This window comes from Plecotus auritus, assembly GCF_963455305.1.
Source record: "Plecotus auritus genome assembly, contig: SCAFFOLD_38, whole genome shotgun sequence".
Classification (NCBI taxonomy): Eukaryota; Metazoa; Chordata; class Mammalia; order Chiroptera; family Vespertilionidae; genus Plecotus; species Plecotus auritus.
The window spans coordinates 87,936-106,574 of NW_027664297.1; the positions used below are offsets into that span (position 1 = coordinate 87,936).

Genomic DNA, 18,639 nt, shown 5'->3' on the forward strand with positions numbered 1-18,639 from the left:
AGGCCTCTCTGAGGACGGACTTGAGCTGAGACAAGGAAGAAATGAATTATCCGTGTAAATGTGATGGGCAGGATGGGGCCAGCTTGGGGAGAGGATCTGAGGCATGAAAGATTGGGGTGCTCTGGGGGCCTAAGACAGCAGTGTAGCTGGAATGTAGTGGGGCCTGTGGTAGCACCGGGTGGGGGTGACACCTGGTGGGGGTGCAGGAGGATGTGGAGACGCAGCTGCTTGCAGGGCTGGTGTGTGGCTCAGAGGCCAGCAGAGCAGGGATGTGATGACAGTTACGTTTTGAACGGAGACATGCCTGAGGAATGACTGGCAAGGGGCCAGGTGGAAATTCGTGATGAAAACGCATAAAGGTTAGAAATGGCTCCTTTCGCCTTCTCGAGAGGAAAGGTTACAGCGCTCCCTGGACGGAGCACATGGCCATGTTCAAGGCTCAGGAGGACGCCTTTTGCTAGCGTAACCACTCCCCATGCCTCCACAGCGCTGTGACGGGGGATAGCCTCCAAACACCACCAGTGCCTGTGCTCGGGAGGGGCCGGAAGGACAGGGATCCGGGCGGGCAGCAGGCTCAGAGTCCTGATGTGTGTGTGTGTGGGGGGGGGAGGGACAGGGGGCTGGGGCAGTGACCGGAGAGGCAGGCCCTGGAGAAGCTCTGGGAGTGTCTGGTCTGAGCAGTAAGGGAGGCTGTAGTGCAAGGTTTCTGTGGTTGAGGCAGAGCCCAGGATAGGGCGGTGCGTTGCCGTCGCCTCTGCACTGAGTGTAAGGCAGAGAGGAGGGGTGTTCAGGTCACAGGCTGAGAGCAGGTGCCGTTGTCGTTGGCCGTGGTCTCAGAGCCCAGATCTGTGTCACAGGCCAGATGAGCCCGCGCTTTACTCGGCAAGCCACACTCGCTGTCTCCTCTCCCGCCCCCGACATCCTTCCTCATCATCGTGGTAATGTGGTCACTTTTGCTAGTAACACAACGCAAATCCCAACGGCTATTCTCAATGGATGTGGACAGACTTTCTTATCTTTATCTCGCAGGGACAGCTTGACTCTTGAGACTTTAAGAAGGCAGAGTAATGCAATAAAGGGTGCAGATAGGAGACCGAAATTGAAGGGGTGCCAGGAAGAAGAGGGAGGAGGAGACTGACAAGGGGGTGAAAACGAGAGAAGGACAAAAGAGAATAGGAAATGGGAGAGGACAAGAATGGAGGATGTGCCGAAAAGAGGAACTGGACACAATTTCCATTGTTCTCCGCCCCCATCACTGCTAGTACGTCAGCTGTAAGAAGAAGAGCGAAGTGGTTTGCGTGTATAACCCGGTTGAATGCAGACACCAGCTGGTTGCTAGTAAATCCTTGAAAACTGTGCCCTAGTCAGGGAGTGTATTGGTCTCTGACCTCCCTGCCAGGCTTCCCACCTGCCTGAACTGGGGGACATGGCAGCCTGGCAGCCGGAAGCTCTTCTCCCAGACGCCCAGCTAGTGAGCTCATCCCACTTAGCTCTCCCGCCACAAGACGCCTGCCAGACAGGCAGAGGCCAAGGGAACAATGTTCCAGAAAGAGGGACAGCCGTGTGGAGCCCAGAGTACGGGGTGTGTTCAAGAACCTGAAGGAGATACACACCACGTACCTGTAGAGTGTGGACGAGAAAAGCAAGAGCAGGGAGTCCCCTAAGCAAAGGTCCATGGACAGGGCGTCTGCCACAGCTGGAGGGTGGGGGCTTTGCCCTAACAAAGCTGGTGTCCACGATGCACATGGCCTTGGAAGGCAGAATGACATGGACTTTTCCAAAGCCATTGGGTATTGTGAGTCACGAATTTCCAAGCTGGGACAGAAGGTGGGAAGAAAGGTTCTGAGGGTCAGGATACAGGCCTGGATTTCAGCGAGCATGTGTCTGAGTTTCCAAATAAACAGAGCTCTGTGGTGTCTAAAATCATATATATTTTTATTGATTTCTGAGAGGGAGGGAAAGGGAGAGAGAGAGAGAAGCACCAATTATGAGAGAGAATCATTAATGGGCTGCCTCCTTCATGCCCCCTACTGGGGACCGAGCCTGCAACCCGGGCATGTGCCCTGACCTGGAATTGAACCTTGACCTTCTGGTTCATAGGTTGATGCTCAACCACTGAGCCATGCAGGCCCAGCTGCGGAGTCTTATTAAGGCTCCTGCAGCTTTTACTTTAAATTCAGCTCCTGTAGTTTCGCAGTTTGAGATTCTCCCAGCAGATATGGGAACTGAGCGACGGAGAGAGGCTCACACAAAAGGAAGTGCAGGAGGTGGTAGTTGCAGATGCGATCAAGGCTGCGGAAGGTGTGACTGTGGATTGACCCATGCCGTTGCCATGGAAACCAATGCTCCCTGGTCCTGCGGTGTTTCCCTTTTTTAAGGACAGATTGGCTTTCCTGAGTAGTTACGGCTGCAAATCATGGAAGCTGGGCGATCCATCACCTCTCGGATCCTAAGTCCCTGCTGGTGGCGGAGGCAAGGGCTAGCGGGGCTGCCATGAGTCCCCAGGGGCCCGGAAGCTGCCTAGAGCCCAGCTGGTACCTGAGACCACCTGCCCAGCGTCCCTGTGTACCAGACGGACAACAATGTGCTGCTCAGAGCTCAGGGGGAGGAACACAATGAATGAGGTCTGACCTGTTAGCAAAGGATTTTTAAAATCTCACATCAGGAGATGGGAGACTCGTCAAGGTAGTGCACACAGACACCTGCTCTGGGCTGCAGGGACGGCCTTGGGGCCAGGTCCGTCTTTGTCCTGGGGAGGATCAAGAAGACTATTGGGACGTCCCGAGTAAGGAGAAACCTGACATGCCATTAAGGGACAGTCTCCTTCTGAAACCAAAAGATGTAAAAGCAAATGCAAAGGATAATTACTTTTTCATGTGCTAGATCAACAAATTAAATTTCAGAGCAAACATTTGGAAGAGGGGAGGGAGTGCATGGGGGAGAGAACTTAGAAAAAGGAGGATGAAGACATGCACAAAGAGGAAGCCTTGTTGGAGTCATGTAATCCCCTCGGTCACCATCAAAAGAGAGAGAGTCTTGTAAGAAGTTGAAAACTCCGCCATCTGCAAGGTGAGGCAGGGAACATATTGTCGTGAATTAGGGCGCCAAAGGCCTGGGTTCTTGAGTTGAGCAGGAGAAACACTGCCTGAGTTGCATCGCATTTCTGGACGTTCTGCAGAGCAGCAAACAATTTATTCCTCAGCCCCAAGTCACCCGTTCCCACTGTTTCTCATGCATCCTGCAGGTCTGTGGGAAAGGTGAATATGGCTTAATTTTGCCTTTTAGAAAAAAAGTCCTTTCTAGTGAAACATTTTTTTGTACAAGGATACATCATATTAAAGGAAGCTAGAGAGGAAGTGGGACTCTATTCATTTAAGAATGGTTTTCATTTCCTCTTTTCATTAGCTCTGTTGCTTAACATAGCAATGCCTTCTTTACGCACAGGTGTTGAAGAAGAAAGCTGCAAGGCTCAATTTAGAATGCATCTCCTGGAATGCACTCAACAGGAAATCAAAGCTGTAATGAAGGCTGTGCATTGCAACATGTGGGCTGAGACCCTGCTCTTGCCTCCTTTCCAAAGCCCAGGTTAAATCCCAGGTCACGTATGAAGCCTTCTTCAATTCTAGCCGTACAAAATGACCGACCCATTTCCTGACTTCCTCCTTTGTCTATTCATCTACCCATTTATATGTACACTAGTGGCCCAGTGCACGGATTTGTGCACATTGAAAGGAAATTAATTAGAAGAAATATTTCAATATCGCTATTCGCTCTTTCTCTATAATGGATTGTCAACCACATTCATGATCGACAGTGACAGATCGAAACACACGCATGCAACTGGCACCAGTGAGAGCTTTATATGTATTGCACATGCGCTAGTCAACTTAGCCCTTTATATAGAATAAACTTGCTTAAGTAGACCTGCTTTCTGATGTAGCTAAACTTTTTCCAGCCCAGTGAAGCACCCCAACTTCTCTTTCAAGTAATTGTCAGCAACACAGCAGTAAATATCAACACAAAGCAGATTATTATTGTAGATCACGCAGGGAGAACAAGGGGTAAAATATTTAACTGCAGCAGTGTTTGACTATATTCTGTGCAGTGAGAAAACCTGAAGTCATTTTTAAGGTCCACCATTTCTTCTGTTCAGTCGGGTCAAGTTTCTAAACTTTCTAAATCTCCGTTTTCCAGCTAATGAAAAGAAAATAGGATTCTACCGAGTCTCCTTATCTACCTACTCCAGGACTTCTGTGAGGATCAAGTGAGATGAGGCATGGGAGAACACTTCACAGACGTTTGGTTAAAGTGTAAAATGTTTGCACCTGGCTATAAAGCAAGTCATGTTCCTGGGCTGAAGAAACTGCAAGGAGGCTAGTCGCTAGGGAGAGGGAGCCGGGCGTTGCTACGTGATGTCATTACCCGGCGCCCACAGTGACTGTTTCCAGGCTGGGCTGGCTGTGGTCCACATTTTGCGCCATGGGGTCTTGGCAGCGTCGGCTGTGATTTGGTGGGGTGTCGCTCTGGGGTGGTGGTGGGGCCTGTGTCCCACTTGGGGGAAGCCGAGTGTTGCCTTGTGGGAGCCAGGTCCATGGTGCCATTTCTTTGTAAATGGCCAGTGCGCGTCATGGCAGCTCCTGCATTGAGCGTCTGCCCCCTGGTAGTCAGTGCATGTCATAGCGACCAGTTGGAGGGACGCTTTTATATATATATAGACATGCAGCCACCCACTTTTATTCAACAGGTACTTATTGAGGGCCTATTACTTAAAGACCCAGGACTCAATGGTGAATAAAAACATATGATGCCTACAGTCTAGATGAAATACAAAATAACCCCACCCCAATAAATGCATAATTAGAAATATAAATAAATGCTATGAAGGAAAGAAACACAGTGATATTAAAGCTTCCATAGAAGATCTTGAACCTGACTTACTGAGTCGGGCACGCTGCTACCCTGGGTCACTAATGGACTAAGTGCATAGCAGAGTTTACCTGGGAAGAAAACAGGAATTAATGACCGTGTTTCTGCAGAGCAGGCCTTATTACCGAACATTACCGTTTGTGCTACAGCTCGTTTGCTGAAAGGTGAAATCTCAAATTGCTGTGAAGGGTTTGTAAACTGCTATTAAAAATAATTACAAAGAAACATAAAAATAGTGGTTGAGAGAAATTCATAGAGCTTTCCGTCTACACAGGTCTGGGGCACAAAAGTATTTTCAGGCGTGTAATTCATCGTAGAAAATAAAGGCTGAAACCTATAGCAGACCTACACTCTTGTCAGCTGTGATAAGTATTAGCATGTGGCCTTGCTAATATGTCTCTGAGCCAGAAAACCCGCAGCTGAAAGACTTAAAAACCCCACAAGGCTGTTGTGAAAATGGGATGAGATAATAGGTGAAATCTTCAACGTTACGGTTGTGCCAGCCTGCGGTGCACAGACCTCAGCCTCTGTGCCACCTGCCTCAGTGACGCTGCCTGCGTTGTGTTGGGCTTTTCTGCAGGGAGGACGGCTCATGGTTTCCTTCTTCAAAGACTGTGCTTTGAAGTATTTTTCTCAAAATAAACGTCATTTATTATATAATTATTTCTTTTGGAATTGCCAACAATCTCACATTGTAACTACCAATCAGAACTTATGATCAGCATCTTCACAACCGACTTGATATATTTTCAAATTACAAACAAAAAACAAAACGAAAACAGAATTGCCCGCCATCCATTCCACTGCTTTATCTATTTGTGTGTGTGTGTGTGTGTGTGTGTGTGTGTGTGTGTGTGAGGGAGGAGGGGTCTATTTTTGTTTTTTTTTTAATATGTATTTTTTATTTTTCAATTAGAGTTGATGTACAAGATTAGCCTAGTTTCAGGTGTACAGCCCAGTGATTAGACATTTATATAACTTATGACGTGATCACCCCATTAATCTAGTGCCCACCTGACCCCACACATAGCTATTACAATGTTATTGACTGTATTCCCTCTGCTGTGCTTTACATCCCTGTGACTGCTTTGGAACCACCAATCTGTACTTCTCAATCCCTCCACCTTTTCACCCAGTTCCCCAACCCCTCCCTTCTGGCAAGCATCAGTCTGTTCTCCGTTTTTTTTGGGTCTGTTTCTGTTCTGCTTGATCATTTATCTTGTTTTTTAGATTCCACATTTAAGTGAAACCACATGGCATTATTTCAGTCAGCATGATACCCTCTAGGTTCATCCATGTTGTTGCAGATGCAAGATTTCCTTCGTTTTATGGCCGTCATTTTCCGTTGTATACATGCACCACTTCTCTATCCATTCATCTGTTGATGGACACTCAGGTTGCTTCCATATCTTGACTATTGTAAATAATACTGCAATGAATATATGGATGATAGGTATGTATTTATTGACATTTTATTATTCATAGTTTGAATCTTTTTCTTCTTGTTAAGGAAGACCCTTTAACATTTCCTGTGATACTGGTTTGACTGTGATGAACTCTTTTAGCTTTTCCTCCTTGTCTGTGAAGCTCTTTATCTGACCTTCAGTTCTAAATGGGAGCTTTGCTGGGTAGAGTAATCTTGGCTATAGGTCCTTGCTGTTCATCACTTGGAATATTTCTTGCCACTCCCTTCTGGCTTGCAAAGTTTCTGTTGAGAAATCAGCTGGCAGTCATATGGGCGCTCCCTTATAGGTAACTAAATGCTTTTCTCTTGATGCTTTTAAGATTTTCTTTGTCTGTAATTTTTCACATTTTAATTATGAAGTGTCGTAGGGCCTCTTTGGGTTCCTCTTGTTTGAGACTCTCTGTGCTTCTTGGGCTTGTATGTCTATTTCCTTCACCAGGTAAGAGAAGTTTTCTGTCATTCTTTCAAATAGATTTTCAATATCTTGTACCCTCTCATCTCCTGGCACCCCCCTGATGAGAATGTTGGTGCTTGAAGTTGCCCCAAAGGCTCCTTACACTATCCTCATTTTCTAAAATGCTTTTTTTTTTTTTTTTTTTTGCTGTTCTGATTGGGTGCTTTCTGCTTTCTTATCTTCCAAATTGCGGTTTGATCATCTGCTTCTCTACTGTTGATTCTCTATAATGCATTCTTCACTTCGGTTATTGTACTCTGCAACCCAGACCTTTGGAGTGGAGCAGAGGAATCTGCATTTCTATGCATCTCTAGGCTGCTTTTTCTGTGATGTAAGTGGTATGGAAGCAAGAGGCTTCATCACATGAGGCTGTTGCTAGTTATGATGTAAGAGTATGACTCTCACACGATTTCCACCTGTTTCCAATCCGCCAGCAGGACAGCCACTGGGAGGGGAGTAGCAGCTGCCACTCACTTCACCACGGGCCTGAGACCCCTGCCCTCTAAGGCTCAGCTGACACTTCCAGGGAAACGCTGGCAGAGTAAGTCCTTTCTGATCTTTAATTCCATCCCCTCTCCCCCATTTATCTGTTTTCTGTGGTAACAGGATGGCTCATTTCATTGTCACTTATTCCCCTTTCTCTTCCCTGAACCTGATCTCAGTGACAGCTGCCACTTTCTCGCTTGGCCCGGCCACCGCCTCCTGCTTGGCCTGGCCACTGCTGTGGGGGAGGAGACCAGAAGCCGGAGCAAAGCAGAAGCAGAAGCACCTGTGACCTCAGGCACCTGGGAGGTGACTTCGTTCTGTGTAATCATAGCCCAAGGCATGAATCCCTCCTGCACTTGTCCTGAGCTATCCCACAGCCTGCCTGGCACAAACCTAAATATTCAACTGTGATCGTTAAGTACAGCCTGCAGCGTCGGTGTTCAATAACAGGGTTCTGAATGCACGAGCAACCACATAGCAACGCAGTGCAATACCCTGTCTTTTGTGTTCCAGGTTGCTCGCTGCGTCTTCCTCTTGCTGCCCTTCTTTGTACACAGATTTTCCTGCCACCAGAGGTCCTCCGCCTGGGCATATGTTTTCTGACATTTTCTGAAATAACCGCTACTAACCACATGCAGTCCTGCTCCATCTATTTCTGTATCTCTTAACCTCCAGATTGTCTAGGCTTAAAATATAGCTAGGACATTGGGCAGAGAAAATAAACTGAATTACAGTATTTTTTATTTCTTTGAAACACCTGCTTTATCCAAATAATACATGCAAAGTCTTTTTTTTTTTTTTTTTTTTTTTTTAGAAATCAAAGAATATAGAAGATGTTATAGTACAGAGACAGAACCAATTGGGCCTAAATGTTACCAGCCCTAATTCACCTCTCCACTGGCAACCACTTCTGCAGATTTTAGACCTTTTTGTAAATACTGTTGCATTTCTTAATACTATGCTTGGACCACAATTTACTGGCTTTTCATATGGTCGATGCAATGTCATCTCACTTGGACAAAATCTCTCCTGTCTGCACTCACAGGTGTGCTTTCTATCGCTTACAATTGCCACATAAAATAACATGCGTTACCATTTTATTCCATCCCCTATAAATAGTAAGGCCTAACGTTTTTAAGTTAAGTGCCTGCTATGAACTGATTGATTGTGTCCCCAAGTTCATACTGTAACCGTGGGGAGCTGTCGCCCATTCCTTTGACATGGTCTCTGTAAATGCAGCTTGAGGATGAGCAGCATGTCTCTTTGGTCGAGACAGGCCGGTGAGTTCTGTCCAGGAATCCTCACTCGCCTGCCGCCAGGTGGTGTGTGTCCTGAGGGGTAAACAGCTGGGTGGCTGAGCTGGAGGAGTTGCCTGGGCACATCCTGGTTATGGAAGGATTCGGTCCCTGTGAATAATGACGCTGGATTTGTCAAGTGGAAGGTTAATCCGTGGCAATGCGTGGCTGAGGGCTGAAGGGGGCCCAGGGGGTGACAGACCCTGCAGCGGGAAGGCGATGAGGTCCTGTTCGGGAGCAGGGCCGGGCTCGGGCTTCACGCCTCACGCAGTGCGGGCCCGTGCCGTGGTCCTAACAGCGCCACGTTCTCCACCTCCCGGCATGTGAGTGCTTTCGAAACGTGACTTTGTAGCTCCCCTCACCGGAAATCAAGTTTATTTCTCTACGTCTTGCCTCTGAGCTAAATATGACTTCTGGCTGAAGGAATCTAGGCCTGTTCAGAATCGGCCCCTAGAGGCCTGGTGTTTCTGCTCCTTCTCTTAGAACCCTGGAGAGCCGCTCTGGGTGCAGACTCGAGGTGGCAGACACACAGGTGGCCTACGCGGTGGTGGACACACAGCCGGGCCCTCTCCCATCGCCCATCAGTAGCCCATCAACCCGAGCAGCACGCCCCTCTGCTGATCTGCCGCACAGGTGTGTGTGCCCGACTGGGACGGAGACCCTCCACAGCCCTGGCTCAGTGAACCCAGCCATCACCCACAAAATCGTGAACCCGCGGTGATGGCTGTCACACCACTAACCTCGGAAGTTGTTTGTTACACAGCAAAGCTCACCAATGCACTGTGTGCTGTGACCTGGGGTTTGGACCGGTATTTCTGAGGGTGGGCTTGGCTTGCCTGCAGAGGGCCATGCTGACCTGGAAGAGAGGCACCGTGCCCGTTGGAGATGCCCAGCACCTGCCACTTGACTGTCCTGCCTGTCCCGGGTTCTTGTGTAATCAGAGGAGGAAGGAAGGAGAAACCCTTGCCCCCATTCGGTCAAGCCATTGGGTACTGAACTATGTAACCTTCTGAATATGTGGGGACTTGGGTCACGTTTAATTAGCAAAATGTGACACTGGTTCTGCAGCTAAATTACTGTCACATTTTAAAAATAATGAAATGGAAAATATTTTCCAAGCCCTCATTTGAAGAAGCAAGTATTATACTCAGCTCTCCTTAGACCGTGCGCCCTGCAGTGCAGCCAGCACAGGCGAGGTCACCCTCAGACCCCTCTCTTTCGGGAAGAGGCTTTTGCCTTCTGATTTTCAGTGTGGTAATTGCAGGATTTGGTCGAGTTTTAAGATAGCAACTGGTGACAGTTGAACGGTATATTTACAAAGAACTTTGGTCTTGATGGGTGTGAGTGGCATATTAGTCCTGGCTGTGTTACTCATGGGATGTTGGCTGAGTCCTTATTGGTCTTTGAGCCTTGGGTTTTTTTAATCTGCAAACTCAGAAAGAACTACATTACCTTTCAGTTCCTTTGAAGGCCTCTGAGTCTGCCTCTCACTCCACATTGGCAGTTGGGGGCCGTCTCATCCGGAGGCACCAGCTACTCTCCGCAGACCTGCCCTGACCAGTGGCTCTCGGATGAACCCCGGGAACATAGCTGAGAGTGGGCGCTGCCGGGCCTGCTCCGTGCCGCCTAGCCCCTGGTGTCCGGTTGCGGTTACCTGTTTCTGGGTCTGGCCTCCGGAACCAATTTGGAGCCCCCTGGAGGATGAAGACAGAGTCCCTTTTGACTCTCCATTCTAACTACAATATGTAAACCTAAAAATAACTCCATGGGAATTATTTATACACACAGAGTTGATTACATTAACGATTATGCTTTCAGAACAGCCTTTTCCCAGGGCGTGTCGGAGCCCCACAGCATCAGGCGAAATGTGGGGCTTCGGCAGCTCCTTTCACTTTTCCGGGACCTAACTCCTTTTTAAAATATCTTTTTATTGATTTCAGAGAGGAAGGGAGGGAGAGAGAAACATCCATGATGAGAGAGAATCATGGGTGGGCTGCCTCCTGCATGCCCCCTGCTGGGGATCGAGCCTGCAACCCGGGCATGTGCCCTGACCAGGAATCGAACCGTGACCTCCTGGTTCATAGGTTGATGCTCAACCACTGAGCCATGCCGGCCAGGGTGGGACCTAGTTTCTTATCCACAAAGTGGAAGGATCGAGCTGGGTGATCTGTGAGAGTGCTTCTCCACGGGCAGATCCGTCATGTCGTACATGCTCTGCAAGTTCAGGACAGGAATGTTTGTCATGAACCCTGTTTGGAGCTGGACTTGGCTCTGAGACGTGAGCGTAGCTTAGAGCAGTGGGTGAGGATGGGAGGTGGGCAGGCTGTCTCAGGTGCTCTGGCTGAGTGCCAGCAGCATGACGTCTACCTCAGCCCTCCAGCCTCTCGCCCCCACCTCCAAATCACACAGACGGTTCACACACGTGTGCTACCCATACACACACACACACTCCATGCACTCCATATACACACATGCCCCACACTTTGCAAGTCCTATAATGGACTCTGTTTAGAGCCACCCTCTATTCTGTTCTGGTCAGAAACTTAGAGGTAAAAAGCTTATATCTAAACTGAGCCTTGATTATAACATTGTTTTCAAAATTTGTAGCAAGTTTATAAGAGTGCTGGTGTTTTGTTTTTTTAAAGATAATATCTATTTTTTAGAAGTATACCTTAATAAAGATGAGAGTCACATAACCTTTACCCAAACTTGTAACACGTGTAGCTGAATAGTACTCAGTATGTTTGTGGGATAAAAGTTCTTTGTAAGAGATCATAAGGCATATTATTAAAGCACCTTTTCTGAGAAAACACTATGGGCAGGAGTCAGAGCTTTGGAACCAGATGACCCAGCTTCAAGTGCTGGCCCAGTCCCTTACTAGTGAGGTGTCTGGAGCAAAATACTTACCTGTCAGTCAGTTTTCTTCTTTGTAAAATAAGGTTGATGACATGACCCTGAAATATTATCCTGGATTAGATATACATATACAAATATTAGGAATAACATATACAAAATGCCTCCCACAAAAAGAGATGAAGGAAAGGTAACTATCATTAATAGACTCATATTTGTGTTTAAAAAGAAAATTGGGGTGCATGTATTTATTATTTAAAAACCCCTTTTATATTGATTATGTGTGGGTTGGAAACATCACGAGCAGGAGTGAGTTAATATGGTTTTTCCTTTTCATTAAGAATAAATCAATGACATGATGGGATGTTTGATTTCTTCCAAAGGGAACAGGACACAATCAATAGCATTTTTAATTCGAGGGAGGCACAGAGTTGGAATCAAAGCCAGGGCAGAGTCAAAGAGGGCGCTTGAGTGAAAATGGCCGCGGCGGCATCTAGGGTAGACACCTGCTATTGGGCTCTGTGCCTGCGCAGGGCCTGCCCGAGGGTGTCCGTGAGGCCCCTTACACCAAGTCCCAGGCGTTTACATTTCAGTGTAAATCCCAACAGAGAGGTGGTAACAGTGACGGAAACAAAGCATCTATTTCTATTTTTTATTAACCAGCCACATTACCACTAATTAACACCAAATTAACGGTCTTTGTTCTTGGCTCTGTATTGTATTGATCTAGATATAGAAAAACTAGATAAATACAATAATCAAAGTGAATATTAGTAAATGTCCAATAAACACAGGGTAGCAAAAAGCCAATTTATAATGAATAGTGATGTGGGAAAAGAGGAGAAAACTGAGAGAAAAGACAGAGACTGAAGAGTCTCAGCCACGCCTCTGAGGTGTGACCTCAGGACCTGAGTCTGCTCTGGGTCAATAGCGAGGCCCACGTTGCAGACTGACATTCACGGTGGCCCCTTTGTGTTCTATTAACCACAGTTTTCCTTTAAAACCTTTTTCCTATCAACTAGCCCCAGATTCCTCTGAAAGTGGAGAAGGCTCCCAAAGCTCTCTCCCTGTTTTCTCAACAGGAGCTGGAATGTTCTAACTTTGGGGCAATTCCTTGATTCGGAGGCTGTGATTGCTGTTCAGTCTCAGAGATCCGTGGGAACGGTGAATGTTTACGCAGGCTTTTCCATTTCAGTCACATTGCACACTACGCTGCCTTCCAACATTCTTCCCTTCTTCTGTGACAGAATTCCTGAGGTTCCCTGGGCACCTGCTCACCCAGAATAAGGACTACATCAAGTTCATTCCTTCCCCACCCGCCTCCAATAGCAATCCCTTTGGACCTCAGCATCATGACCCTATGGGACAGACCTGCCTGTAGGCGGTGCAGGGAACATGGGCGGTCACACATGTTAGCCAACCAAGAGGAAAGGGGGCTGCAATAGAGTGAAACCATGTGAGCTGTGGGAGGAGTGACTGCATGTGATGAAGGACCAGGCTGCCCTCCCGAGCGGGCTCTGGCTCCAGCGATGCGCGTGCTCCCTTTGTAGGACCGGCTTGGTGAACAACGCTGCGCCCCGGGCTGGGAGGAGCTGCCCGCTCGGTGCGCCCCAGGCGCGGCTCCTGGGAGCCCGTTCTCTGCGTGGAGCCTGGACTGCACGCGCCTCCCAGGGAACGAGCCTTCTGTCCGCGTCAGCCGGGCGCCCACGTCCCTTTCTCCCTCCGTCATCCTCCCCCACCTAGTCTTTGTGCTGCGCGTGTATCTGCGCCTCCTGCGGAGACCGCGCCTCCGGAGGCAGGAGCCTGACTGGGAGAAGGGGCCGCGCCCGCCATGGAGCTGTATGGGAAGGTGAGCGAGGGCGGCCTGGGTTCCGCGGGACAGCGCCTCCGGACCAGTGTGCGTGTGTGTGTGTGTGTGTGTGTGTGTGTGTGTGTGTGTGTACGCGTGAGCGTTGTGTGCGTGCATGTGACAGTGTGCGCGCGCGCGTGTGTGCGTGTGAGTGGTTGTGTGTGAGCGCGCGTGTGTGTGCCTGTGTGTGCACGCGCGCGTCAGTGTAAGGCGTGTGAGGGTGTGTCCCTGTGAGCGTGTGCGCGCGTGCGTGTGTCAATGTGAGTGCGTGTGAGCGGGTGTGTGTGTGTTCGCGCGTCAGTGTACAGCGTGTGAGGGTGTGTCCGTGTGAGCGTGTGCGTTTGCCAACGTGAGTGCGTGTGAGCGGGTGTGTGTGTGTGTGTGTGTGTGCGCGCGCGCGCCTAACGCGATTGTGCGGGCACCCACTTGGCTCGTGTGTGTGCTGCCCGTCGTTTTCTCCCCGCGTTTTGGGGTGACAATATGACACCAGCCCCCTTGCCTGTGGAATAAACTTTCTGGGTTCGGGGCGGCAGGTGCCGGGCGGAGAGTGGGACCCGCGCAGACGTCCAGCGATCCTGGGGGTTTCTGTTGGTCTTTAGCACCGGGCAGCGCTTCCTACCGGGCAATACAGTGGGAACCAGAAACCTGCAGTGAGCCGAGCTGGGGTCACGTTCGCCCGCACCGGGGGAGAGGCGGGCGGCGGGGCTGCGCCCGGGGAGGGGGCGGACGGCGGGGCTGAGCGCGGTCCCTGCAGAAATAACGGGCCGAGCGGCCGCTGAATCGCCGGGAGTCGTAGTTCCCAGCTCGCAGGCTCGCCGGACTCGTCCGGGGCTCGGACTACAACTCCCAGGAGCGCGCGCGCCGGGCGGGAATGCGCATGCGCCCCAGGAGGGGACAGCGCCGGTGCTGATCTCGGGCGGGTCGGCGGACCCGGAGCGGAGCGGGGAGCGCGTGCCCGGCCAGCGCCGTCGTCCCCGCGAGCGAGGACCGAGAACAATGAGGCACGAAGCTCCCGTGCAGGTGGGTCTGTGCGGAGCGGGCGGCCTCGGGAGGGACTGACGGGGGTGCTCGGGCCAGGCGACCACCGTGCGGAGCCGGCTCCGACTCGGTCCGCGGACAGAGGGTCCCCGCGCCGCGGGCTGTGCCGGGATGAGGGGCTCCGCGGGGACCTGAGCGCGCCCGTGAGCCGGTGAACCGCAGTACAGGGCGCGGGGTCGTGTGTCATCGTCTCCTCGGGTCTGTGGCCGCGGGGCGCGCACGGGCGACGGACCAGCGGGCGTCCAGCGGTCCTCGGGTCAGGACGACCGAGCGCCTCCGGGAGTGGGAAGGAGAAGGGGAGGGGGTGTGATGGTCCCCACGGCCCGTCCTCGGTCAGGGCCCGCACAGCGTCCGAGCACGGGGGCGGGGGGGGGGGGAGAGGGGGGCGCTTAGGGCTTGGCGCACCGAGAGGCCCTTGCCCTCTGACCCCGGCTGGCTCACCCCTGCCCTTCACCTCTGACCCGGTTCAACCCTGCCTTTCACCTCTGACCCCAGAGGTTCCCTCCTGCCCCCCAAGACCCTGCTTCCCCCCAGCGCTGGCCCCTAGCTGTGCGCTCGGCCCCGTCACTCCCCCTGGGGTTGCTTCCCTGGACTCAGGCGCCTGAGCATCGTGATTGCATTTTGTTTTCAAGTGAAGACGCGTGAACGCTGGGCATCAGCTTGTTTCCGAGCCGCGCGCAGCGGAGAGGCCTGGGGGACGGCGTTCGCAGGAGAGTGGGGCTCTCCATTTGCGACGGGTGTCTCTCCCGAGAACCACCTCTGCTGCCAAATCCAACAGGATAAATATTTGACCGTAATTCCTGCTTAAACGTTTTCCAGTGATATTCTTCATGAATCAAGGGCGTGGAGCATATGCCGCTGTTTGCCTTTCATCTATCTTATAGGCTCTGTGCAGTAAGGTAGACACTGATTGGGTTGTTAATGGAAAATCAAATCGGTGGGATCTCTTTGTTGAAGGGCTATGCGATGGAAGCCCTCCAATTGCCTTGTGAGTTACTGAAAACCTGATTTGTTCCTGAGAACGGGAGCCCCATTGTGTGTTTCCTGTCCCTCTGCTTGTGACTTGGCTTTTCATTATGAACTGATGTGAAAACAATCTGGACAGACAATAAAGGGACAGGCGGTGGCAATCAGGATGTATTGGCTAATGATAATCTGCCATTGCTGGAGATCCTGCCAGGAGCTAACTGGCTCAATTAGTTGTATTTGATTAGAAGTAAACACTGACAATAGAGTTTGCAAGTAAATTGGTAGTAGTTAAGTCAACCCCCATATGCACTGAAGTCAAAATTAATTATGAAAAAAGTCAGCACACTGCATCTTGATTTTTATTTTTGTACAAGAGTTGCTTAGAATCTTTAGAGGGTCACTAAAATGTTACAAAATTAAATGAAATTAATGCCTTAGGAAATATTTTAAATTATTTCATATAACTATATAGTAGGCACTTAAATGAAGAATTAATATAAAAATAGGCGATGAAATAAATTTGTTTAAGAATGCAGTTATTTTCATATTTATGGTATACTTTATTCATTGAACTAGATTTTTGAGATTTAAATATTTAAATGCCCCCAAACTATCATGAATAATATGTACATTTTAAGAAATCAAAAACTAATTTTCTGTCGTATATTTATTTAAAGCACATTAATTGATTTAATTTAACAAGTAAATTGTTGTTTGGGTGACCCACTCTTCATTATAATCAGGTTTTCAAACATGATGATAGGAAGAATAAAACCTATAAACATGCTTTATATTTCTTAAGTGCCAATAACATCTCAGCACCCATACTTCTGAAGCACGATCCCATTCCGGGAGACTGACATATGAAAATGCAACGAGATAAGTAGTTGACATTTCTTTTTCTTTCCGTTTAAAACTGAATGAACTACATCATTATTTTAAATATATGTCCCAAATTTCATTTAGGTTTCTGGAATATGAGTAACAAGCAAAATCTCATTCGATAGTTACATTATCTTGAGATTCTTTTCACCACTTAAAAATATTTAGTTCATTTATTGATGTGAAATAAAATGAGCTCTTTAATTGTTGATTTCCTATTTTACTTGCTTATTTTCTTAAATAAAAGAAGCCTTGGAAAATTATATAAGGTCTTTTAAAGGTGGTCTGTTCAAGGTAGTTGTTTTTGACATACGTTTTTTTTAAAAAAAATTATTGCTCTTAGAGTTGATGCAAAGTGATGGGTAATAATTGCTTTTTATAGTGACTATTCAAATAATGTACAGTGATAACATTTGGTACCTGTGTTTCCTTCATAACTAGATAACCAGGAGTTGCACTGGGTCAGTGTTCCAAGTGATGGGCTCACATGTTAGTGCAGGAGATGGCCAGTGTGTGCCTACTGCTTCAGTGCCTGCATCAGTCCGGAGGCCGAGTGAACTGGGCAGGAGCAGTGCTCATGACACGAGGAAGAGACTGATGGACAAACTGTCATTTGATTTAGGAGCCGACTGAACAAATTCCAGTTCATTTAGTGCTCTGTCTGCACCAAGCACCACTGTGCCTTGCATTCAGATCGCGCCGTGTGTGTGTGTGTGTGTGTGTTGTGTGTGTGTGTGTGTAAATATAAAGCAGTCCTATAGGTCACCTTTTCTCATTACAGCCACAATACTGCAGCTTATTAAGAATAAAGAACTTTCCCAACCTGGCAGGTTTGAGACTCTGCCAGATCTCTGTCTAGAAAGCCCAGGTTCTTCCTTTTGTGATTTTGGGCTGCCCAAGAAGACACGGAAGAGGATTGTGCAGAGTGAGGGCTCTATTGATGTAAATTAATCCCTTCATTCGGTTCAGAAGAAAGAAAAATTGTCTCTATGTTCTGTTTATAAAACAAACATGTGTGAAGTAAACCAAACATTTCAGAAGGACCAGTGTTGTAAAAATGGCTGGCTTTTGCTTCCTGGATTTTAATTTCCTGCAGGTTTGCTTACTCTCTCACAGGACCAAGTGGGATGAATCCATTGTCTCTCATTAAATGCTTAGTCTTTAGTTTTGTTATCCACAAGCTTTTTAGGTCATCTCATCAATGCAGAGCCTTCTGACTATTTGGCAAATTTCAAAGGAAAACATCTACCCAATGTATGAAGCAGGGTGTTAAAACAAAATAAAAATAAAAGAGGTTGTTTGGCTAAAACTGAGGAGGATTGAAGAAAGAATATAGATACAGGCTGAAGATGAAGTTGAGGTGAAAAGCCATACTTGCTATTAAATACGGTCATCCTGTATAGAAAAACTGATGAACAAACTGTCATTGTTTCATTTGACCATGAAAAGTACATAGCACTCTTGTAGTTCATTACTGTTGAACTTCTGACCCTGTCTAGCCTCAGTGATGATCCCTTTATCTTTATAAGAAGTGGAAATTTAGTTCCCATCTCTTACAGAAACGGAGAAAAGCCTTGTTGACATGTGAGAAACGTTCCTCGTCCATTTGAGCAAATTTCTGAAGTGCCCACCTTTCCTCTGTGAGGATAGAAAGGGGAGTTAACCTATAGCAAAAATAAACCTCTATGGCGTGAAAATGATTTTCCAGTTCCACATTTCAGTCCAAGAAGGTATGGGTTCATTACATGCGTAACCACAACTTCCCTGCCATTTTAAGCTTATACTGGAACTAGAAATTCTTTCCTCACCATCATATTCCAGGAAGGAACGATATTTTCATGCTCAGGGATGGGTTTTCCTGTGATTTTTCTGATACCAAGGACACTCAGCTTACTGTGTATGAACAGTTGTGCCACCTGAAATAAATGCTGTGGGGGTTAAACATTTCCCCCTTTTCATTTGTTAACTGGGTTCCGAGGTTCCAGAGCAGGGGTGGGGAATGTCCGGCCCACAGGCCATATGAGGCCCGTGAACTCTTGGTCTGGCCCTGCCAAGGCATTAGGGGTGAGTTAATTAAATGTTTGACCAGCTATAGCAGCTAATTTTAAGTTGATGATTCTATATGGCCCGTGAATGATGTTATAAATATCCGATTGGCCCTTGGCAGAAGGAAGGTACCCCACTCCTGGGCTACAGGCACCATTGTAGTGGGTCACCGTTTACTGCCAAGGATGCTGTGACTGTGAAGATTACACCTTTTAGATTTATTTGGAATGACATAGATCTTCAGCATTTCTCATTTGTTCATTTATATTTTTTTGAGATACTCATATACATTGAAATGCAAAAATCTTTCATGAGCACTTTGATGAACTTAGGTAAATGGATACACCTTGGTAATACACACCACTCTAAAGATACA

The 18,639-nt window shown here is 48.1% G+C and overlaps 2 protein-coding genes across 3 annotated transcripts in view; both read left to right on the forward strand.

The window, feature by feature from the left end:
- Positions 1-7,633, forward strand: part of GAPT (GRB2 binding adaptor protein, transmembrane) — a 33,036-nt gene extending 25,403 nt beyond the window's left edge. The window contains exons 2-3 of the transcript XR_013959819.1: positions 7,283-7,386; positions 7,508-7,633. The gene's annotated coding sequence lies outside the window, so the exon portion shown is untranslated. The remainder of the gene's footprint in view (positions 1-7,282; positions 7,387-7,507) is intronic.
- Positions 7,634-12,946: 5,313 nt separating this feature from the next.
- The window catches only part of RAB3C (RAB3C, member RAS oncogene family), a 49,212-nt gene continuing 43,519 nt past the window's right edge, over positions 12,947-18,639 (forward strand). Inside the window, exon 1 of one of the 2 annotated variants that reach the window (XM_080688752.1) lies at positions 12,947-13,328. In XM_080688752.1, coding sequence (XP_080544878.1) covers positions 13,311-13,328 — 18 coding nt within the window. In that variant the 5' untranslated portion in view covers positions 12,947-13,310. Of the gene's footprint in view, positions 13,329-14,216; positions 14,349-18,639 lie in introns of those variants that run through there. The other variant, XM_080688751.1, reaches the window with a different exon arrangement.